The 25281-nt window shown below is 35.7% G+C and overlaps 1 protein-coding gene across 1 annotated transcript in view; it reads left to right on the forward strand.

The window, feature by feature from the left end:
* Positions 1–25281, forward strand: part of CFAP46 (cilia and flagella associated protein 46) — a 72576-nt gene that overhangs the window by 23833 nt on the left and 23462 nt on the right. Inside the window, exons 18-38 of the mRNA XM_039554394.1 lie at positions 452–664; positions 2262–2472; positions 2815–2964; positions 3747–3854; positions 5413–5594; positions 6951–7082; positions 8422–8587; positions 12321–12405; positions 12513–12651; positions 13170–13353; positions 13781–13940; positions 15143–15366; positions 17347–17460; positions 17845–18012; positions 18368–18516; positions 19901–19999; positions 20261–20390; positions 21310–21456; positions 22742–22942; positions 23873–23979; positions 24724–24906. Of these exons, the coding sequence (XP_039410328.1) occupies positions 452–664; positions 2262–2472; positions 2815–2964; positions 3747–3854; positions 5413–5594; positions 6951–7082; positions 8422–8587; positions 12321–12405; positions 12513–12651; positions 13170–13353; positions 13781–13940; positions 15143–15366; positions 17347–17460; positions 17845–18012; positions 18368–18516; positions 19901–19999; positions 20261–20390; positions 21310–21456; positions 22742–22942; positions 23873–23979; positions 24724–24906 (3252 nt within the window). The remainder of the gene's footprint in view (positions 1–451; positions 665–2261; positions 2473–2814; positions 2965–3746; positions 3855–5412; positions 5595–6950; positions 7083–8421; positions 8588–12320; positions 12406–12512; positions 12652–13169; positions 13354–13780; positions 13941–15142; positions 15367–17346; positions 17461–17844; positions 18013–18367; positions 18517–19900; positions 20000–20260; positions 20391–21309; positions 21457–22741; positions 22943–23872; positions 23980–24723; positions 24907–25281) is intronic.

A 25281-nucleotide genomic window follows, 5' to 3' on the forward strand; every position in this document is an offset into this window, starting at 1 on the left:
GGAAATGTCTTTGAGTGCAAGAACATGCAGTTTTAAGTAAAAAGGACATGTCCTTAACTCTTAGATGGCATGCCTCACTTACCTCTATATTCAAGTAGAGCCTTGACATGGTTATTTAGGGATTTCTGGCACTGATGGGTGGATTCACATGCATTTAAAAAACCCGAACATGTGGAAGGAACATGAACCATAGACAATATCTTTCAAGCTAATAGCTTTTTCAATGTCAGAGACTGCTCATTTCATGTTGATACCACTTCCTTTTCTGAACCAGCTTCTCATCCAAGTAAAATATGTCAGTGGATGAGGACTTAATAAATGCAACTGAAAAGTAATCAAATTTTTGTTCTTGTTGTTGGTTGAAATGTAGTACTGCATATTTAACCTTACCATATAATCCCTTCTAGTGTTGAAGATTTGGCATAACAGCTTCTTTATACTAATTTTTTAGTTTATGGATAGACGACTTATCTCGGTATGCTATGGAAAACTTCCAACGTGCAGCTGAAATAGGAGAAGAATTGAATGAAGCTTGGATTGTTCACAATGCTGTGGTGTATATCTTAAATTATAACAGACATCTGATTTCTTCAGGAAGACAGAGGGACATTATTGAGTATCTGCAGACTCTTCTTGGGGCCATCAAGACTGTCGGGCATGACGGGTAAATTTAGATGTTAGGATATGAACATAATCTTTTTTTCTAAAACAGACATTGAAAGTCACCTGTGCTGTGAAATATTTATTGCTGGCTTTCACTGGTAGTGAAAGAGCCTTGGTATACATAGAGTAGCTCAGGAGGTAAATTGTGAAAACTAAATGTTAATCCTTTCTATTTGTTCTTTGTTACTATACACTGCAAGCCATGCTAACTTTAGGCCAATCAGTGTTACTTTCTCTTCATTGTGGAATAGCAACACGTGCACGCAAAATAGCATTTTGTTAGGTTAGTCAGAAAATTGGGAAAATTCTCTTAGACTCTGAATTTGCACAACAGCTCAAAATGCATTTGCTTGCTGTCAGTTCGCTGAACTTGAATTATACTGTAAATACAATTCAAGTTCATTGTTCATAGGTTCATTGCAAGTATTTCTAACAAGCATAAGGTGATTACTACTGGTTGTGAAATAAGAGAAAATAGAAAACAAAGAAAGGGAATGTGCACATTAGTAGACCATGAAAATGGGAACATAGATTCCACAGTGGTTTAGGGAAATCCTGATCTGCAGTAAATGCAATGGGAGAATGATTGACCACTGTGGAGTAGACACTTTAATCAAAATCTGACTGTGGGACAAAATCCTAGATATTTTTGCACTTCACTGACAGTGACCTCATCACCAGCTAGAGTAAGGATCAGCAGCAAAGAAGTCTCTTTTAACAGTACTGGGGAATAAAATCTGTATTTCAGTTTGTGCAGCGATGAAGACTGGTAATACCTGCTTATTAATTTTGACACATCAGTATGTACTAGCAATAATCTCTTAGATGTAATTAAATTCATGTTTTCTCAAAAAAAAAAAAAGAAGAAAATTCCAGCTTGGCAGTGGACTGGCATGATAATCACAAAAATATGTGAAGGGCTTGGTTTAGGGTACTTTTTTGTTGAATATAGGTAAAACCTTACAAAAGAAATGTTGCCTTTGTAAATCATGGCTCAGTCCTGTTACTTCAGCTACGTAGAAAAGGACTGTGGCAAAGAGACACAGCTGAATTAGGGATAGAAAAACATGCTGCGTGACCATCACATGCTCACATCGTGGTGTATAGTGGTTGGTTGAATTATGTTTGTTATGCCTGAAAACTGTGTAAACTAATAACCAGCTAACTGCTTAAAAAGGACGGGTTTTTGCAATAAAGTGGCTGTCCTTTGCACCTGCCTGGGGACTCTGCATTGTGTCGTATCATAACACTTTTTTAGAAAATAGTTACTCTTTTCATATATAGTAACCCATCAATAAAAAGTTGTTTTTAATGCTGGTCTGACATATATATAATTTTTTTTTTCTGTGATAAAAGGGAAACTTCAGTTACACAAAGAGTGAAAAAATTGATGTAAACTGAAAACTGATTCTGAGTTTTGTAGTTTTAATCATTAAACTGCTTTACCAATGAGCGGATTTTTTTGTAATATCCATAATTTTGCGTTTTAAGAAAAAGCTAGATTTTCAATGCTTACTTCTTGAAATCAATAACTTCATTCTTGCCTTTTATTTTGATCTGATGCAGTATGCACTTCTGATTTTTGTTTTCTTCTACAGAAGTGCTGAAATTTTAGTGATGTTATGTAATGCTTTGGCTCGAGGCCTAATTATTTCTTGGATTCCAAAGCCAGAGCCTGCTGAGAAGAAAGAAGATAGAGCAATAGACAGTAGCAGAAAAACTGCAGCAAAGAAACAGGAAAAAGCAAATATCATCCAGTCTTTTTCAGTAGATCCCAGTGGACTTCCTGACATCAAAGCTGCCCTAGAGGTACAAACCCGTTTTTTTTTGTAGTCCCTTTCGTTCTGCTGTCATACATTGTAATTCCTATAAATTCAATAGTAGAAATTTTGGAAAAAAAAAAAGCTACCTTCTTTTACAGTTTCTGCCACCACAGATCCCCCCCAGATGAACACTGGAGCTCCTTACCAATTTGGGGCTGAGGACTATAACTTCTATTTGCCTTGCGCGTTGACTTAAAGGAGATGTTGTTAGGCTTAGAGAGGCATGTGCAATAATTTAAAAATAGCTAATGGATAGCATGCTCCATACAAGAAACTTTCCACATTTCTCCTGTGTTTCACATTTATTTTTTCTCTTCTTGGTGTTTAGATTTGTGAATTTGCCCTAAATGCAATGACTGGAACCATACCTAAGGAAAACGTTTCTCTAGCTGCACAACAACAGATCATTGCTACCTGGGTGAAAGCAAGGCAGTTAAATCAGCAGCAGATCAGACATCAACTTGGGACTCAGGAGGAGGTATGATTTCCCTGAAATCCTGCATAAAGTTGAAACTTTACAAAGAAAAGTTAAATTCATAAATTTATTTAATAATGACTGAAATTATCAAGGTATATTTTCTTCTGTATATTTGATAGAATGTAAAAACAATTTTTTGCTGTAGTTCCTTACAGAACTTAGCAAATTTTTCACACTGGGTATAGCAGTTGAGTCTACATTTCTTAACTCTTCCTTCTCTTGTTAGCTGCCATGGTGATGTTTGTCATATGATGACTGTTGAGCAAAATTGATTTTGAATTCACAAATGTGAAATAATAAAATCGCTGCATTAAAAGTGTTAAGGAAAATCAGCTGTATTTATGTCAACATATGCTATGGCCTCTTTATATATATAGATTATAGACCTAGTAAGCTGGAAAGAAATATTTTATTCTTATATTTTTATTTTATAGTGCTTATACAACTGGAAACCCACAGCGGTATATGAAATTTGCCTTCATTGTATTGTTGATGTGTGCTTTTAGTGTTGAAACTGTAGTAGTTCAGCATTCACAATGTGAACTAAAAATATATAAATACAAAGAATCAACCATTTTAAGGACACAGTAGAGAGGAGGAATTGCTTAGAGCAAATTGAGGTTTTCAAACATCATCATCATTATTATTATAATTATTATTATTGTTATTAATGTAGTTATTGTTATTATTATGATTATTATCTTGTCATCTCAATTACTATCCTAAATAATATTAACTTGCAAAAAAAAATCTCTTAATGTGAATTTTTTATTTCCGCTTAGAATAATGACGAAGCACAAAGTCCTCTGGCAAGAATTCTTATTGGTCTGGAAATGTATTCATGTAATGGCTTGGGTCTCATGGATTTCACTGTTCCTAGCTTATCTCAGGTATTTTGGTTTTTTTATAAGCTTCTGAGTTTTAGGAAATTGCATACTATGATTTTGGATTCAATTTTAAATGGAAGTTAAATTATTTTTGAAAGTTTTCTTGTACCACTATTTTCTTTAACCAAGAGATGAAATATTTATGACAGGAAGGAGATTTTTGTGACAGGATAATTTTATTTATCCAAAGATGAGATAGCATTAGAATGTAAATATTAGGTTTATGCTTGTGTTGCTCGAACAGATTTTTTCAGTAACCGCCAGATGAGCATAAGAGGTTCAGGTGAATTCTGTACAGAACCATACTTCTAACCTTTCATTTTTCTTCTGGAGAAAACTTAATAGAAGCATAAAGTTGTTTAGGTTGGAAAAGCCCTCCAAGATCATGGAGTCTAACTGTTCCCCCAGCACTGCCAAGGCCACTGCTAACCCACGTCCCCAAGTGCCACATCCACACGACTTTTAAATTCATCCAGGGATGGGAGCTCCACCACTCCCCTGGGCAGCCCTTTCAGTGAAGGGATTTTCCCAATATCCAACCTAAACCTCCCCTGGTGCAACTTGAGACTGTTTCCTCTTGTCCTGTCACTTGTTACCTGGGAGAAGAGACTGACCTCTCCCTTTTCAGGTAGTTATAGGGACGTTTAGGGCTTGTATTAGAAGCATTCAGCATTTGAACAGAAAACTTCATATAATAGTGAATTTACTTTTGACAATTGCAAGGTAGAACACAACTACACTTGGATTCTATTTATTGACTGTGTGAATCGAAACAAGCAGGTTGCCAGGACAACCACGAAACTACTGCTGACAACTAGGACCTGGGTCCTTATAAATATATAGGTATCTAATTCTAGTTAGTCTACAGATTTATGTCAAATATTATGAATTAACTTTAGCTATCACTTCACTGGCTTACTTTTGTGTAGCAGTGTTGTAGTATCTTCATTCAGATGAATTCATTAACAATTATCACTATCCTAAAAAGGTGGAACTTTGACATGTACAAAAGAAATGAAATGAAAATGTTTAGACCCTATAATGAAACTATATATGAAACTATATATATCTATGTATACATGTTTAGGTTGGAAAAGACCTTCAAGATGGAGCCCAAGCTCTCCCAAGCTGGCATATCTATAATAGTATACATAGCAACTATTTATTACAATTACTGGTTGTTGCAAAAACAGTTCTATGTCCCATTTTTACTTTTGGTGTAACTAAAATGGGCTCTGAATTTTGAAAGTCCTGTTTCACTGATTTTTGAAAGATGCCTGAGGACATAGAATAAGTCCTGGCAGATACTTCTGGCCAAAAGGCATGCACAATTACACCTGGATTTGCACATACTATGGTAATACTTACTACACAGTGAATGAGGCCTCTCTATTGTATATTTTGATTGTACTTGCAGCTCTTTCATTTTCTAGACGGCTTTATCACATACTTGTTCCATGCCCAGGTGGGTTGTAAGGAAGATACAGCTGTAAGCATGTAATTGGTGTAGAAAAAATCATATAAAACCCTGGAATTTAAACTTTTTTTTTTTAAATCCTAGTTAGTGAAATTGGCTTTAGAATGCAGTTGGTCAGATTCCTTAGTGGAATTGCAGACTCTGACACGACTTACATATTTTGCGTATGTATCACAAGACTATGAAAGTGTGATGACTTGTTCCAAAAGGATCTTGGAATCAGATGAGAATTTTGTCCACAATAGAAATATTAAGAAATATGGCATGTAAGTACATAGAATTTTGCATAATGTGGTAATGTACTTGAACTAAGTTTTGAAGAAAGTAAGTAGGGTAAATCTGTCTGGCTGCATAATCAAAAACGAAAGAATCTTTTTTAGAAATAAATTGTGCAGTTAGACATGTAAATGAAAGTAAAAGGCAGTGGGAGATCCAGATTGTGCCTCTGGATCCCGTTCAAAAAGATGGATGAAGCCTGCTATCTAAGCGAGTCAGCAGCTTGTACATCAATGTAGCTTGAAATAAACATGTGAAAAATTTCAGATACAATATATTGTTCATTTTTTTCCTCTGCAAAATAATTGAACTTACAAAAACAGTATTGTGTTCCCTGAAACTTGTAGTTGCTTTCTACATGGGTTTAAACACATGTAAAACCAAGTAAGTTATCTTAATATTAAATAGATAGTTTCAGAACTTCACAGAAATTCAGGGAATACTTGCTGCACATCTAGCAATCTGCAAACTAATGAAAGATAAAATGTTTGAAAGATAAAATGAATTGTCAATGCTGTTTCCAGAGAATGGAAGACAGTCTTTCCATGGTAAAGCACAAGCTGGGGACAAGGAGGTTAAATACTTAAATTTAAACTTGTTAACGTATACTGTGGACAGTGGTACCCTCTTGTGGACACAAATCGTGACTGCATGGCAGTTCTCACCGCAGAGTAGGAACAAGCCAGCTGCAATGGTGGCACTTTGTAACGAAGACACTAAAAGCTCCAGCAAATTGTATTTATTCTTTTCTTACTAAACTGCTATTAATAAATAGTATTAACCAATGGTATCAACTTATTTGTGTATTAATTTTTAACTGATTAACTCTGGGACTGAAATCTACATTGTTTCCTTCTACATGTAGTAGAATAGGATCCATATCAATTTTTCCAGAACCCTGAGCATACTTTACCAGACACAAGCACGACAAATCCCAAAAGAAAGTACCAAAAATTGTCTAATTTTCCCGATTTCCATTTTTAATTGTTTGGTGTGTAATTTCGACTTTGAACCAATTTTTTTTTTTGATGTACAATAGTGAAAAATAGGGAGAAAATGACAAATCTATTTTCTTTCCTTGCTAAATATATGTAATAGTTTTTTAAAATCTGACTTCACAGTTATTTTCATTAGAAGTGTGAAAAAGATATTTTAGTCTACCTTTAAACAAAATATTTAGGTTTTGAAATGTTTGCTAATTTTATAAGAAAACTCAATAGAAAGATTTTTAACTTCCAGAGCAAGGGACATTTATATAGTAGCAACTTGAGTACATCATTAATAGGAATTGGTATGGTCTTAGCCTGTAAGACTTAGCACTTCTTGAAGTATTTGCCTTTATGCAGGCTTGGTACCAGGGTGAGCCAAGAAATGTTAAGCACTATAGCCTGTATACAAGGAAAGAGCATAATGGAAAATTTGTCTGGAAGAAAACATCTGCGTGTAGCAGCATCAAAAACCTTCGTTCAGAGTGCCAGGTATGTTTTATGTTGAAAGAAAACTAATATAAAACAGATCTAAAATTCGATTACGGTTTTGAGGATCATCGTATTTTCTCCCAAGACTGATAAACATCAACATAGTTGTGAGTTGAAATGTTTAACAAAGAATTTGACAGATTTCTGCACTTCAGTCAATTTCTCAACTACTTTCCACATAGCTGACCTTGTAGTCTCATAGGATCATCCCATCCTCAGAAGGGATCTAGTTCAGACTCCTGCTTAAAGCAGGGCCAGCCCAGGGCTTCATCCAGTCTGACTGTGAAAACCTCAAGGAATGGAGACACTCAGCCTCTGTGAGTAACCTGCTGCACTGCGCAGCTGTACCCATGGGGGACATTTGTGAACCTTTCTTATTCCAACTTATTAAAGCTTTTGCTTGTCCCGCCATTCACTTTGAAGAGCCAGACTGTTGCTTCTCAGTAACTTTGTTAGGTTAATGAGAAACTTCTCCTTGTTAGGTCTCCCAAAGCCACCTCTTCAACTAGCCCTCATCTCAAGGCAAGTGCAGCCCAGTCCCTGGATCATCTTGGTGGCCCTTCACTGAGCTCCTTGTGATCTGTCCATGTCTGGCATGTATTGGGTGGCCTAGAACTGGATGCAACAGTCTAAATGTGATCTAAAGAGTGCTGTCTAGAGGGTGATCAGACTGCTAGATTCAAAAAACTGGTTTTTTTAAAACAGTAACGCTATTCAACTGGTGATTACCTTGCACCACTCCAGGATTTTTTACTAAAATTCCAAGCTCTTTCTCACTCAGATGAGTACTGTGTTGTATCACAATCTGGAGGATTATTAAATGTTATTCATTCAAAGTATCATTTGCATGAAATACGCTCAATGCAATTTGAATGCAGCTAGAGGCATTTGGGGCATATTCTTGTGTTACAGCGGTACTGTACTATGCAAAATACATAGTATGGTATTAATTACTATGTTCTATTTTTTAATGTTTTTTGGAATGAGAAATCAACATAATAGGAAGCCAAAAGAAGTATATTATTCCAAGGAGAACATCTTGAGGAGGTTTCTGCTATTGTTTTAATGAATGCTCCTGAGCTAAGATTATGCAAAAATACAGTAAAATCATTAATATGCTACTTATTTATTCCTAGTTCTGCTGAGTGTGTGAAGTTATTTGGTATATAAAAAAGGAAAACAGCTTTTCTGTGAAGCTCTCATGCTAAGTCCTCATTGCTGAAGTTACATATGGTGATCCACAGATCAGCTAAACCCAAAAGTTCATAGAAGTAAAATTCTTTATTAAAGCTAAAGTGTGGTTGTTTTTCCGTATTAAGTTCTACTTCCCTTTCTTCAGGTATGCCGGTGAAGCTGGAAATTATTCCCTTGTAATGTTTGCAGCTAGGCACTTTTGGAATGCATGTTTACCTTTGCTAGGCTCACCACTTGACAGAGAACAGCTTAAAGAACCTACTGAAATAATTCTTAAGAATATAATTAAAGCAGAATCTAAAAACAAACAGGTAAGAATTTCTAATAGGTAATGCTTGTTTTTAGTGATTGGTGCTGATGGTAAAGAAACTTCAAGACACCTCTCCTAAGAGGCAAAAGTGACTTGTCATAAACACATTTATGGTTTCTCACCTGCAGTCACATACTCTTTTATTCCATTTGGTGATTCTTATGGTTTTAGGCAATTGTCAAACTCACAACAGTTTTCTGCAAAGTAATTTGCTGTCTGACTTTCACTTTAGTGTTTCACTTCATGAAGCTTACAAAAAAGAATGTTTAGAAAATATTCAAAACCCAGAAAAAAAGCCACTTCTGGCAAGTATGTTAATGGATCTGGAGAATATGATAGTAGATCCTAAAACACTAACTCACGAAAAAAAATGTTACTAAGTTAAGTTTTCTCCCACCTGCAGACTCAAATTTCTTCTACCTGCAAAAGGAAAGTTTTACTTTTTATATCTTCAGGTTTTTAACAGATGGTTTAGGACTTTGGCAGTAGGAAGGAGTTAAAATATAGACTGTGTTGGGAGTTTGTGATAAAATTAAATACTTATTATGAACAGCACATGTAATCCAAATAAGTCATCCCCTTGAAACCGTATGCAGGTGATATGTGTCATATAACACATCTCACTATGTGGAATTTCTTCTGCACACTGAAACTTGAATGCACATTTACAACTTTTCTTACTTCAAAACTCCATGGAGCTGATCCATTTCCTTTTTCTAGATTTGATTTGCATGTCAATGAAGCTGCTGTGAGTTTTCCTGTACATTTCCATGGGCACTTGAATGAGCACTTGAAGGGATTGTTGATGACTTTTGCAACCAAACTTAGTGGTACAAATAGGAGTCTGCATCTCAGATCATCAAGCAGGATAGTACAAGAATAAAAAGCTTTATTTTGATTTCTCGTCAAGCCATGTATAAATCACAAATAATCAGAGATGGTGACTGGTCTGCTTATTCTGGGTGTGTAGGAACTGACGAGTACAATGTGTACTTGGAAGCACAGTGATAATTTTAAGTTTAATGGAACTTTGACAGTGTTTAGATACGTAACAGTAATTGCCCATAGACACAGTCCTAAAGTTTGTTGCTTGTAGAGATATGTTTAAAACCAATAAAAAGGAATACTTCGTTATGTGTATAGAGTTAACCCTCCACCACAGCATAATTTCAGAGTGAATCCTTAATAAATGGTATTAAAAAGCAGAACTTTAATGTAGATAATGAAAATTTACAGCTCTAGGTAGCATAGGTGTTTTTATGTCTGAAAATGTTGGTAATTCTTATGAATTAGAAGTGAGTAACTTCTGATAGTAGTTAGAAAAAATAATTCCTGTTAACAGAGTGCTCTATATTTTATTATTTCTGGAGTTACTGAGTTTTTAAAATAGATATACACTGTAGTAACCATTGTAAGAAGCAGGAACTGGTTTCCAGTGATCCTTGACCAGGATAATTAGGCAATTTTTAAATGCAGTCACATCTGGAGAAGGATATAACAGCAGATGTCCAGATTCTCATCTACCAGTACTCCCAAATCCTTCACCACAGGACTGCTCTCATTTCATCCCCAAGGCTGCACTGATACTGGGGTTTGCCCTGACACAAGTGGAGGACCTTGCACTTGATCTTGTTAAACTTCTCAAGATTGCCTTGGGCCCCCTCCTCAAGCCTGTCAAGGTCCCTCTGGGTGACATCCCTTCCTTCTCATCAATCAACCACACCACTCACTTCGGTGTCATCAGCAGATTTGCTGGGAGTGCACTCAATCCCCTTGACTATGTCAGCAATGAAGACACTGAATAATACTGGTTCCAGTCTCCCCGGTATCGGTACCCCTTGAGGTACACCACTTGTTACTGGTTTCTACTTGATATTGAGCCATTTGGACATTGAACCAGTGACTGTAACTCTTATCCAACAGTCCATCCATCTTCTTTATCCACCTAACAGTCCATCCATCAAAGTTCTATCTGTCCAATATGGTAGCAACAAAGTTACTGGCCACGATATCAAAGGCCTCAGAGAAATCCAAGTGGATGACATCCATAGTTCTTGTCCATTGATGCAGCCACTCCATTGTAGAAGGCCACTAAATTAGACAGACTTTGTGCCTTCATGGAAGTAAATGCTGATTAGACCAAATCTGATAAAACTTTGATGATGGTAACGTAATACTTACCCAAAAGTTGTGGCTTATAGCTCAGTTAGCTTATTGGCATCATCCTACATGTATTCAATAGTTAGTGTGTCATATTGAGTGGGACCAATCTGATTTTTATTTATGCCTCGACATCTGTGATACTCTTATAGGGGCTATACATGCGCTGGCAGCCCTGTCCCCGGGGCGGCTTCCTCTGGCAGCCAGTCAGGGCAGAGAAAGCATCCCCGATCAGTCTGTGAGCAAGAGCCCCCACCACTGGCGGGTGGGGCAAATGCCCAGATGCTCGCGAAAAAAATGCCCGCGGAGTCGGGCTGTGGGAGGAGCCTTAGCACACAAAAGCAGGTAGCCGCGGCACAAAGGGACCCATTTGCTTTGGGGTATTTTGGAGGGAGTGGGGGCTCGCCTGTAGGGTCAGCTCGGCCCCCCTTCCCCTTTCGCTTTTTTTCCCCCCTGTGCTCCAGCTCCCCTGCCCGTACTTGCTTTGCCCTGCTTCACGGTTCCCGCGAACCAGCTCATCACCGCGACGACTTGGTGTTCCGCTGCCTCCCCGATGGAGCGGCCGCCTCCGCCGCGTTTGCCGGCCGCGGCCGCCGCCGCCGCTGTGTTTCCTGCGCTGCCCGCCGCACCAACCTGCTGTAGGACGAGCCTGCGGCACCCAATTTGCAGTCGCCGCCGCCGTGCTCCGAACCCGAGAGTCTGCAGCTGCTCCAGGAGCGCGCCCGGAGCCGCAGCAGCCGGTTCCCTGCGGACGGAAGGGACGCGCAGCCTGCGGCTGTTCGCAAATCGCGCCCAGCCCGCCACGGCAGCCGCGCAGCCGCCCCGCGGTTCGCGGCACGCACGCTGCGTCTGCTGAGCTGACGCCGAAAAAGCGCCCGGGGTTTCTGTAGTAACGCTGTCCCTATCTTCTCTTTCCTTCTGTTTTTCTCTCTTTCCCCTCTCTGCTCTCTTTTCTATCCCCCTTCGGTAAGAACACTTACCCTTTTCTATCAGTAAACGGTTCTCAGATATGATATTGCCGCGTTTGAGCTTTATTTTTGCCTGAGAAGTCTAGCAAAAAAAAAACCTACTCCCCTTTTTACAGTGGAACGGGACACATATATGGATCCATTTGAGAAACAAGATAGTGAATTTATCTTTGAAGACGCAAAACTGCTGTAGAGGAGAGGGAAACAGTTGGCAAGTCTCTGACCTTTGGGTGAGAATTGCGATAGTCAAATTTTCACAGGTAAAGAGTGGAGCCTGCTTTAGGCACGGGTGTAGGCAGAGAGCTCTGTAGAGTCTCTGCCAAACTCAGCTGCTCTGTGACTCTGTGAGAGAACTTCAGGATTTCATGTTATTTAATGAGTGTAAGCGATTGAGTATTACTAAGTCTGCTTATTTTTGTATTGGGTTTGTATTATAGAACTCAGTCTGGAGAAATGCCTGTGCCTTTCTTCTGGTCAAGCTGCTATTCATATTAATGATATGGATTGGTTCACAGATGAAACAAAAGTTCAAAATACTTAAAAATATATGTTAACTGAAAGATAAAACGCTTTTTCTTCTCTCTTCTTTTTTTGTCTTTTTTTTAGGAAAAGAAAGATACATGTCCTTTGCATCAATGGATTACAAAGGATTTTCAAAATATTGGGTTATCAGTTGGATGCTTTCTCCCAGGCATGTTCTTCCTTCTGTTGATCTAGTAATAAAAGAAACACTAGTATTTTGTAATCACTATTCTAATTCTGCAGTATGATAATAAATCATTTGAATATACTTCAAAGGTGCTGAGGAAGATCTCACATTAAGAACCTCATTATTTGGTCTATTATTCCACATCTGTGCTGATAAAGCTGACTGGGAGACAGCACTAAAACTCCTGGATGAAGCTATTCAAGTTTTGCCTCAGACAAGACACAAACTGTAAGTTGGTTGATTTATTTTTATTAAAATCAGCATTTTGGTTCTTGAGAAGTATAAAACTCATGAGTATTTTTTCATTTTTGCATTGGAAAGTATTATGATTACTTTTTAGCAGCCTGTCCTTACAACACAAAACACTGTTGTGTCTTTTCCATGAAAAAGACATACATAGGCAGTGTTTGCTATCATTAATCTGTTAATAATATTTGTAAATTTAATTTTTAAACAGCTTGAATACAAGTAGTATCTTACTTCCCAAGCAAATAGATGTATGAAATGTGGCTATATGGCAGAAACTTTAGTTTTCCAAACTGCAAACCCATTTTCATTAAATGGAAACTAAATTATCTAGGATATTGTTTACATAATCTTATCTGAGTTGAAGGTTTTATGCCCTTTTATGCCAGTTTATAAGCTTTGCATCTTTGTACTATACTGGTGCGAACTAGTATGTGTGTCTTATTCACAAAGTTATTTTACAGGTACAGATGCAGGTAATTTGTTTGATCTTTTTCTAGCCTGATTTTCAAACTTATGGCTACACTGAGGGCAGGATCGGGATGCAATTTTATGATGGCCATCCAGAAAATTAGTCATGAAAGTGAAGATTATTTGTCACATATGTGGCATCACTTGGTAACAGTCTCCAGAAGCATTGCTGGACAGTTAAGCTGTTTTCAAAATGCGATCATTGCTTTACAGGTTTGTCACTTCTTCCTGTTTGTTCCCATGCTGATAGAATCATGTTTCTCAAGTGACTCATAGGACTGCAAGTTCCTGAATGGGTAGGGAGGCCATATACTTGACCATTACTTTTTATAACTTTGAGATTCCTCTTCAGTAGGAAAACTGTATGGTTGAATCTTTATATCCAGTAAAATTTTAGTTGAATCCAGCCAAAGAAAAATGTCTAAGAGTAGCAAGCGGTTTTAATAAAATGAAGATTTAACTGGTGGTGGAGTTTTCTGTTACATTCTGTTTATCATAATTCTGATTATGTGATACCAATAAAACTGCTTGGTGTCAAATTATTTTTTGCTTCGGTTAAGATGACATGAAACTTTAGAATATAATTTTGATGGCTTACATAAACAAACACAGATTACCTCCTCCTTTATTACTTTTATAGAAACGAGAAGATGAATGGCAGAGAGTTGATTACCTGATGGAATTTGCTGAATGCTTATATTGTAATCAGTTTCCCCTCACTGATGCTATTAAACCTCTGGAGTGGGCAGTAGATCTCCTGCTATGTATGAAATTCCCTATGCAGTCCTCACAAGAGGAAGGTATGTAATATGAGTATCTCCTTCAGAGGAATTTCTCAGCAGGAAACACAAGGGAGATTTTAAATTTACAGCTTAGTTATCAAAAAGAATGGCACAAGTTTGTCTGTATTTTCTCGTGCATTTACTGTCATTTGTTCAATACAACTTCAGTTTATCTGTGAATTCTGTGTTATGCTATGGAGACTTACCCTCAGTCTTTTGGTATAGTAAGATACTGCTCCCCTCTGACATAGGGATTCCTAAATTGTGAGATGCTGCCAGAAAGCAGTGCTGGATAGTTTGTTTCAAGTGAGTTCTCAAGGAGGGACAGATGAAACTGAAGGAAATAGTTTATGTGCCAAGATGTGGGTACCTAAGTCCATTGCCCTTTCCTTGGCTTTATTTTTCAAAAATGACTTTAAAAGGGATGTATGCTTTCAACTACTTGTGTAACTGTAAAAATTCTTTGGTTCTTTAACACAAATATCCACTTGTACTGGTATGACCTCAGTGCTCTGATAGGATACCCCAATATTCATTTGGGAAAAAAAGTATCTGATTTCTGGAACCATACTCTACTGTGTGGCATTAATGAGCATCTGCTCTGCTGTTCTTTTTTGTGTGGATAGATGACAAGGATCAGGCAAGTACTTCTGGTGTTTTCATTGAGCAAGATAAATGTTCAGTGTCTCTACTGTCACACAGTTGATCAGTAACAGTAGCAATATTCTGTTCATACTTTTCTGTTAGTGGTTTTGTTGGGTTGTTTCACAGTCCTGTGGTGATTTAAGTTTTAGTTCTGTAATGATCCTCCCACCCAGTTTCACCTGGTTGCTTATGATTACTGTCCTTCTTACACCACTTAAGTTTCAAGAAAATTTTTGCAAAGCTCTTGATAGAAACTCAAATAATATAATAAGGAAAATTAGATTCAAATATAAAATAGCCCAGGTTGGAAGGAATCTCAAAAGATTATCTGGTCCAGCCTTTCATGGATTTCACTTCTCTGTCAGGCTTACATCATTTATTATACAGAACTGTTACATTATTGATTAAAAACATGGTACAGGTAATATTGCATCATTTTAACATCTTCAGTAGATAGATTTCCATTATTCTTTTTTCCCCCTAAATATTTTTATTTTCAATTCAGAAATTTTAACTTTTAAATACATTTTTACAATGCTGTCACTGTGAGCATGTGTTCCCTTTTTTTTTAACAGAAAAAAATGCTACAACAAAATCGTTGCCTACAGAAAATGCTGAGATGGACAGTGGAGCAAATGGTACCATGCCCCAAATTAATTTGGAAGATTTGAGTAATATTAAACAACTGGAAGCTTTGTTTAGAGCGCAGACATTAATGGCTTTATTTTCTGGTCATAGTTCTTCTTTTCATCAGCAGCACTGTTTGATGGCATATGCCTGTATCATCCGTATCTGGCAGGTGAGATCATATGAAATTATATGTTGTGTTGTGTTATTATAATATGTCCAGTATATTTCACATCTTCTTGTGTAATTATGGTACCAGCTATTCATTTGGTGTTTAACTTTGTCCTTAGAGTTTTCTGGTTTATGGTGCAGTTACTATATTTTCTCAGGTTTAAGGATTCAACAAGAAAATTGTTTTGCTTAGGAAAATGGAGAAGAGACACTAAGGATAAAAGCAGTGGGCCATTGTTTCTCTGGAGCCCATTCATATGTTTTGTACAATAGGTTCTCAAATTTTGTATTTTTGATTTGTTGAGGAATCTCAGTATTGGCAGAATACATACTGAAGACATTTTTAGCAGTTCTGAAGGATGGTGATTTCAGATTGAGCTTCATGAAATTGAATCAAAAGGGCTGTCATTTGACTTACGGGAATTGTATAGGCTGGCAGTGTTCAATGATTAATTTCTCAGATTACTTTTTCATAGAACATTTCAAATGAATCAAATTGACTTCTCATAGATATGCCCAATTGAAATGGCTATTCAGAATCACAGCAATGATCATAGGAAAACAATTACATGTTAAGTAAAGTAAGTATTTGAAAGGACTAAATCTGTACTTGATAATAGTAATGCAACAAATCATTATACGAACAGTCTCAACTGGGACGTACCAACTAGATCGGTAAGCTATAGCTTGTGTTTAATTTTATTCCAGTTAGATGTAAAAGCCTGCAATTTATTACCAATTAATCGTGCTAATTATGACCAAGAATTCATTGTGAAATCAGTTTAACATGTGATGTGAGACAGGAATTTGCAAAATAAAAATTGAATATTGACAATTTTTGGATTTACACAAGCATAACTTTTAATATCCAACCCTTGACTGAGTGTCGTACTAAGAAGAAAACTACCTTGAGTACTACTGTTTGAATAAGATATTAAAACTAAAATTTAAAGAGTATCCTACAGTGCCAGTTGTAGGATAATGACAGTAATTCTAAGAATCATATTTGCAGCTGAACAGTATTGTGAGAAAAAGAATAACCATGTGGTATTGAAGGAGTACAGGACACCTTGTTTTGGTGTAGAATGGAAAGCAGACCTGACTGCAGACATCCTCTTTAGTGTTAGGACTCCATAAATAACTCAGTAGAAGATATCAAAACATTCTCTGAAAAAGTCAGCTGCCTCTGACTTTTTAAAACATTTTTTACCTTTAATTTGGAATTTTCATTTGTTGTGAATATCCAGCATTATTTTTTGATTGATATTTTGTATTCTACTCTTGATTCCTCCAGTAGAATATATTAATCTCCTCAAATTAATGAAATTAATGTGGTTTTTGTTTTTGGGGTTTTGTTGTTGGTTGGTTGGGTTTTTTTTGTTTGTTTTTGTTTTTGGTTGTTGTTTGGTTTTTGGTTTTGTTTTTTTTAAATTTTAGGTAAGATCAGAATCTATGCTTTTGCTTGTACAGAGAAAATTTCAATTAATTCTTTTGTATATTTAAATATTTGGAAATTTATATAATATTCATTAGTAGCATTGTAAAAGACTAACCCAGAAAGAGGACAGAGTGACTCTTTGCCATCTTGCAGATTATTTCCTTATAAAATTCATCCCTTGAAGAAAATTAAGCTAGTTAGACTAGTGGTTTGAAAAGAAAAGAATTGCATTTGCAACCATATAGGTTAAAAAAAGGTAGCAGTAGCATTTATCGCAGAGATTATCTTGTCTTTTGACAGTTCTGCTGCTTAATCGCATTGTCATGATTGTCCGAAATGCTCGTACAAATAATGCAAGCATCCAGGAGTCTCTAAAATGGTTATTTTCTGAAGAAAACTACTGTGCAAGCAGAATATGATACGTGATAATTGTTAATAGCTGTAGATAGTGACTTGCAGTGGAAAATAACTATTAGTAGAAACTGACATTATTATTATTATTGCAAATTGAAAATAATTAACTGTAACTATTTGATTGTCTAGGTGTCATTGTCAGCATCAGGGACTATTACAAAAACATTAAAGACTTCACAACTTACAAATCCTCAGAAACTGCAGTCAAAAACTTCTAAAAAAGACAAAGACAAAAAGAAACAAGTAAGACCCACTTTTCTGTGGAATTAAAACAAACCTCTCTTTCTAAGAGATGTTTCCCTGGGCTCATTTGGTAAATAGTTCAGATGCTTTCCTGTACCAACCCTCAGAACCTGGGAAGAATTTCTCTTGTGAATCTATGTATCATACTTTCACTCTTGATCACACAGTCTTGACAGATCATGAATTTACAAATACTTCTTCATTTGTTGCCTTTGTAAAGATACTGCTGTTTTGTAAAACCCACGGTCTAGAGATCCAAAAAACACCCCAAATCTGACAAAACTTCAAAGGATATTAAGCAATTGTGTTCATTTTTTTAGCTGAATATTTAATACCAATAGAATTGTTAATTTGATCTCCTAAATGTCCTTATTTTTATTATAGGTTGAGGTTTCTGTTGCAAAGGAGAAGCCTAAAGGGAAAGAATCAGTTGATACCTTACCAGCAAATGTGGAAGAATGGGCCCAGTATGACTGTCCCAATGAAATCAGAGATACTTTTAAACAGAAAACAAATATTTACGGTATTAATTGGGATAATTTCCCAAAACCTGTAAGTATACTTCTCAAAATTATAAAGTATTTACTATTCAGGAGAAAATCACTAAATGGTTGTATTTTAGTTTTTCTCTCTGTATGTGTTCAGACAGCTATCCCAAATACTTTTGTATTGTAGTATTCATTAATACTTCAAGAGGTGTTAGCCTGTACTTTGCAGGCTGAAATGAACTTAACTTAGAGAAGACATTTACCAGCTTTCTGTGTGTCTTGCTGCTCTTTCAGCTAGAAAGTTTCTTTGTGTCTTCTTTGAGGTTTATTTTGGAACTGAAGATGTAATCATTAATTTAAAATTTATTTTCTACAAAACTATGTTTATACTGACTGAATTTTAAAAAAATTCTTTTCAGACTTGCACTTTGTATTTTATGGACCTTTTGTCTAAAGAACTGCAGAAAATTTTTTGCCCCCACTTGATTCTTCCAATCTTTCAGCTAGCTGAAGTTATTGCTAGTGAAGTTCTGGAATGTAGAAGTCTGTCTGATCTCTATCACCTCCGGTTTGTATCCTTTATTTATTTTAAATAAAAGAGAAACTGAATGGAGCGGACCATCCATTAGTATTTCACGAAGTAACAAGACTTTTTTTGACTTACTGTTTTATATTTGTAGTAGTTTTTTATTTATTTTCATTTATTTTTTATGCATTTTAATAGAATTTTAACAAATAGGTTTGTGGAATTAAAGCCACTAAGTTTATTTGTTACTTAATGTGATCTCCACGTGGAAAGCATACAAGATTATGAAGCCAGGCCACTTTCAGGTGAAAAATTTTTGAAATGCCTTATTGTCATCTAACTGACAAAAGCAAAGTCACAAAAAGTTTCTATGAAAGTCTTATCTATTAAGTATTCAAAAGGCAGACTCACTACTTGCACCAAAAATATATTCTTCACCTTAAGGGCACAAAGAAGTTGCCCTAATAAGTGCATTTTTAGAGAGATTTACCCCTAAAAGTTTTGATTTAAAAATATTTAATATGCATGCAGTGGAAAATTCTTGATGTTTTAGTTAAAGCATTTTATCATGCTTTTTTGATAGGTATTAAATAATATTTGCTTAATAAGTAACAGTAATAAGCAATTTTTTGTCTTGTTTTCTGTTTGTGAAATACCACATAATGAAGCTTTAAAATGCCTAAGCTGATTCCACCGAGCAGAATAGATATTTGTGTATACAAATATATGTGCTTCTCTACCAATTGATTACTGAGTTGCTTTCTTACAAGACTGAAAGGGACTTTCTGATAGGAAATTATTTTCAGCCAAGATTTGCCAGACAAATCTTTTTTGTTGATTCCTCAAGATTTGTGTTTATTTCATGGTATTTTATTTATATCTATGACCTGATGTCTATATATGATTAGATAGATGTATAGGAATATATTATTCTTTACTCAGGACAAAAAAATAGGTTAGCACATACACACCGGGGGACAGGGGGGTGGTTGTTGCATGCTATAGTGAGACCATATAAATATTTTCATACTTTTAGTACATAATTTTTGCCATTAAGTTGGAGAGATACAGGTTTGATGGACAAGACTGGGGCTACTGGTGGATGTCCCATCCCTGGAAGTGTTCAAGGTCAGATTGGATGGAGTTTGGAGCAACCTGGTCTTGTAAAAGATGCCCTTGCCCATACCTTTAGATATCTTTAGAAGTTCCTTCCAGCCCAAACTATTGTATTATTCTGTGACCACTGTCAATGGGTAATTTCCCCTGTTTTTATTTACAATCTTTGTTATTGCCAGTGTTAATCAAGACATGAGAAGGCAGGATTGACAAATGTGGAATATGTGCTATTTATATATAATGTGCTTATATGAAGGAACATATGAATGATCTGGATTGTTTTTTAAACATTTTTTCTTTTTATTTTTAGAATTGCCCTGATATGCTCAGATTTAAAACTGAGTCAGGCATCTGTGTATCATGAGAAAGCGGCTGGAGAAGTATACATTAGTGAATTAGAACAAGCAATGTATGTATTTTCCCTACTGAGGCGGTATTTAGTTGGGACTGTTTTCCCTACAGCTGATAAGTGTTGTTGGGGGAAAATAGTGAAAAACATGATCTCAGAACACACTTTTGGTATATTAGCTATTCCCTAAAATTCTGTGCATGTTTGGTTAGTGTCTATCTACCAAGTAGTGTACGGTAAAGATTCCTAACACGCTAATACTTCGTTATGAAATGCTTTTTAAAATATAGTTGAGTTTACTTTTTCTTTCTTGTGATTTAGGTGTAGGCAAGAGATTGCACTGAACAAAGAAAAAACTGTATGTATGAAGACAGAAGAAATAAAAATACCTTTTGAAAATGCTCAGCTTAATGGTAGTAGGAATGAGAATATCCTTACTTCAAGTGAAAAGGTTTTTATTTCTACTTCAGTTTCTGTAATAAATTACTCTTCACTTTTTTAGTACACTTGCTAGTTTGTTTTTAGGTAGTACTTGAGAAATACATGAACACAAAAATAATTAAAATGCATGCTACCTGCTAGCAAGCATTAGCTGAGGCTGAGCTGGGTTTGGCTGGCATATTATTTATACTGAGAAAGAACAAGATTGGAATCTTTATTGATACAAAGTAAAACTACTTTCTTACAAATGGATTTGGGGACTGATGCAAATCGATTAAAAGACTGAGAAGCAAAAAAGATACTGTAGTCACTCTTGGTCTTGTTTTTTCTCTTCTTTCTCTCTCCATCACATTAGCGTGTACTGTTTTGCTTCCTCTTACATACTGTTTTAAGAGCATGCAAATATTTCAGTTCTGTCTTTACTCTCTTTTCTTCAGGAAGGTAATAATTGCCTTACTGATTTTTTTAATGCTTACCTCCATTTTTCTCTTTATTATGGCAGTGCTGTCTGGATTGTCATCATACAATTTTGCTCTCTTTGTATATTTTTTCCATACTTCCGCATATAACGTACCTGGGTTTTCTAATTACTAATCCCTCTCAAGTCACCCTTTTTAGCTCTTGTAAATAGTATTCCTCTTTGAGTTTTAGTTATTACCAGAAATCAACTTCTTTGTGACAGCAGCATATCTGAAGTAGTTATCTGTCATACAGTTAGTTTGAATAGTGTATACTTATGAGCTCAATGCCTTTTGAGGATAGTAAATTCCAAATCTCATAATAAACCTGTTGTTCCTGTAATATAATGTTAAATTTTGAAGTTAGAAAATACAGCTGAGCTGTGGGATATCATAGTTAATAACAGCTTGTATTCTGTCTAATTTAGTTCTGAAATTTATGAAGGTGAAAATACTTTTTTAATTTCTCAGGGTTTTGAGTTAAATGCAGTAACAGGAAGAGGACTGAGTGCACTTTCTTTCCCTCACTTGTGGATTCAAAAAGCTGAAGTACTAATTCAGCTAGGCTTGTATCAACCAGCAAGACTTCTGCTTTCAGAGGCCCATGCTGCAAGTCAGGTACAGTAAAAATTAAATAGAAAAAGAAACACTAATAGAATATATAGGGAAAATGTTCATTTTGATGCAGTTATTCCTCAGAATAATAATAATCAAACTGCAAAGCCAAGCCTTCTCCCACCGCCCCAAACCAATTCCATATTAAGTTTCAACATATGTAATATGTAAATTTAAATATATGGCATTTCAGTCCAACTTTATGGGAGTTGTCTGAAGGTTATATAAATTTCTGAAGTAGTGTCAGCATCTCTGTCTGCTTTGCAGTGGCCTTGGAAGATACAGGTATATTTCAACCATGTTAGTTTAAATAGGTGGGAAATGTTCAGGGTTTGTTCAGAAGAGAGAGAATTTAGCTCCATCTCTCAATATTTTGATCATTTGAAAGTCTGGTTATTTCATTTTGAGCTTCATTATGGATTTACTGCTGTTTTGATAAAACTGAAATTATATTTTAAAATTCTGGCAGATCTGAAATAAGTGTCCATATGTTTCACCAAACAGATCTGCATCATCTCATTATTATGAAGGATTATACATTACAGATATTTTCCCTATACCTACCATTTTCCACATTTCCCTGTGCTTCATTATACAAGTTATTGAAATACAATTATTGCAGTAAATCCTTTACTTTTAAAAAAATATAATTGCTATTGTCTTATTTTGTGTAATAATTTTTCTTGCGTAAATAAAAACTGCCTGTGTAAATTTAGCATAATCATTAATACTTTGAATAATAATATATGAATGATATTCATGAATAATGCAGGTCCCTTTATAAAGCATTAATTACGCATTGTGTATTGAGGAAAGTTCAAAATACATTAGGGAGGACAGTATTTTTAATAATACAATTTGTTACTACTGTCCTGTATGTCTGTATGCTAGTATACAAATATGATACAATATTTGTCCCCTATACGGCACCAGTTACATAGCTTATAACCAATGTGAGTTCACTGGATATCTAGCGTATCTGTACAGTTCACAAAAAAAATCTTTCGTCACCACATTTCTTCATCAGCCGCTGACAAACACTAGCAGATATACACATACTAAATAATAGCAGGAAAATAGCTTATTTGACTTGTGAGATAGAAGGTAGAGGAACATGAAGAAATATGAAGTAGACGTAATATAAGGAGTAACTAAGAAATTCGGCAGGTACTTGGAGGAATACCATTTGGTTTTTATTTCTGTAAGGTTAATCTAAAATATGGACAGACATAAATACGGATAGCTGTCGTGGATTTTTGGTATATAGATCACATCTCTTTCTTTCTAGGAATTGAGGGCCCTATCTGATACGTCAAGGTGCTTGTACTTACTTGCTGTGTTGGCTAACCTGGAAAGAAACCACAGACAAGCTAAAGCACTCCTTGAGAAAGCACAGCTTCTGGGAGGCAATGAACAGTTTTGGTATAACAGTACTCTTAGTCTAATAGAAGCAATTCTAGAGGAAGAGGGAGAAGGAAAACAGGGCACGGTAAGGAAATATTTTGAGTTTGGAGGTTGTGGTTTGGGGTTTTTTTTCAGCAGTGGTCTCTCTCTGTGTAGTATTACAGCCTTTGCATTTCAAGAAATGCAAAATTAGGTGTTAAATGTAGTTAGTGTTTTTTTCTCTAGCATTCAACAGACATAAATTACAGATTCCAAACAGGTACAGGCCACTAGGAATGAGATTCTACCCACAGAAGTTTAGGATGTTTTTATAAGCTGTATATTCTTTTCTTGGAATAAAACCAGTTATAATCTAGTATGTATGACTAAATCCCAGAGAGCTGATTCTCTTGATTAGAATTCTTTTGTATTCAGACAGTTCTGTTAACACTGGTGTACTTATTTTCCATATTCAATGAAAATCACGCCTTTCAATATTATTTTCTCTTACCTTCTTCCTTCTCAAGTATTTAAAATAGTTTTATAAATATTATTTCTAGATTCTGGAAAATACTACTTTAACACTTTTTTTTTTTTTTTTTACTAAAACCCTGTAGCATCAAATATGCATTTACTGTTAAACCCTTTCATGAGTTTCAGTATAAATATAGTCTTATGTCTGTGATGATGTAATCTGTCTTGATAAACTATGCAAGTCTGTGTTGTGTAGAGGCATTATTTTGATTTTGACTGAACTCATATTTACTGTCTTGGTACGTACCTCCAAGATGAATCTGGCTCCATCTTCTCTCCTTGTATGTATGTGCACCATTCATGTAATCATCAAAGTATCTAAGTATCTGAGTATCTAAGTATGATGATAACTTTCAAACTTTCTAACTTACAGTTACCAAGAGCCAGCCATCCTGGGGATAGTTAACATGTTCTGTACAAAATTTAAGCTTTCTAAATGAATGATTATTATAATCCATAGACATTTAAAATAGAATTACAAAAATTCTGGTGTTACCTGCAGGCTTGTGAGATACTGGAACGTACTGTAAATGTGCTTCAATCTACTTTACTGAAGAGACCTAGCAGGCAATCGGAATTGGGTTTTATGATTGCATCCCTTGAAGCCAGGTAACTGTCTTTTCTCTAAAATATGCCCAGCTTCTAATATGCAGCTACATCGCAAATATATGTAATTTTTACAATGCTGTCTTATTTTAGTATGGCAAATTCAGTGGATTCTCAAATATTTTTGTTCTAAGTCATTTATGTGGTGGTTTGGCTTTTTAAAATTTAAATTTCTTTCCAAATTTTTGTATTTCCTGCCCTAATTCTTGTATGTAGCCCTACTACCTGTTACATTGGTAAATTAGATACCACAGTGTCTTGTGCATAGTTTGCAGTGTAGGTTACCTAGAGGTGCAACATATATTTGTCTATGCAGAGGTATCTGTTTGAACACTCCCACAACACTACTGCAGTCTACAGTATTGACTTACTTCTGTTCTCACCATGAACCAAGAAGCCTGTTTATGGTGAAACTAAACAGTGATTTAGGTTCCACTGAAATCCAAGCACAGAGACCTTAAAATGTGTTGGTAAAGGGAGAGAAGTATACAACATTTACACACCTGTCTCTTTCCATAAATGGGAAGTTTTTCAATTAGAAAAGGAAGACTAATATCAGTCTTCTCAGTTCATCTGTATTTAGAAGATACAATATTTGTATTATTAATACTATAATTTGTAAACACACATTTATGAGGCTTTTTGTAGATTTCTTAGAATTTAAAGGAAAGCAGAGTGAAATGTGTCTGTTCTCAAAAATAGCCTGTGCTTTCTGACTGCTTTCTTGTATTTAATTTTTATTTCTAGAAAAACACTTATTCAGATACATTTTGCCCAGGATCATATGACAGTTAATGCCAAGTCTGCTCAGTTGCCACAGGTGCTACAGGAATCCTACAATAAATTAGCTCAAGTTGAGAAGGACTTTTTTCATCATGGGCATAAAAACTACAGCGCTGAAATACTGCTGGAATGTGCAAATATTCGTAGGTAAGACTATACCTCTATACCTCTATTGAAAAATTTTATTTAGGTTGAACTAGTCCATGAAGTGTATTGTTTACTTTTTGTAGTCTAATTAAGATGGGAAAGAGCAGATAACATTGTTAGGTTTTATATATTGGTGTTACATGTCTGTTTGCATTCTTCATGTGTTCTGTATTCAGAAAAGTACTGTAGAATCAAAAATTGTTTTCACTGAAGGCGGAGTTCTCTTTTGTTCTCTTTTGAGGTCAAAACAAAGTGTCAGGGTCTCTTAAGTCAGTTTTTTGACTTCCCATTTGTAGACACATTTTAGCAGCCACACCATAGAGAAATATTTCTCTAGAAACTGCTGCAATAGTAAAAGTGCAAAACAGGGTATGC

This window comes from Corvus cornix, chromosome 6 (genome assembly GCF_000738735.6).
Source record: "Corvus cornix cornix isolate S_Up_H32 chromosome 6, ASM73873v5, whole genome shotgun sequence".
NCBI classification, from domain to species: domain Eukaryota; kingdom Metazoa; phylum Chordata; class Aves; order Passeriformes; family Corvidae; genus Corvus; species Corvus cornix.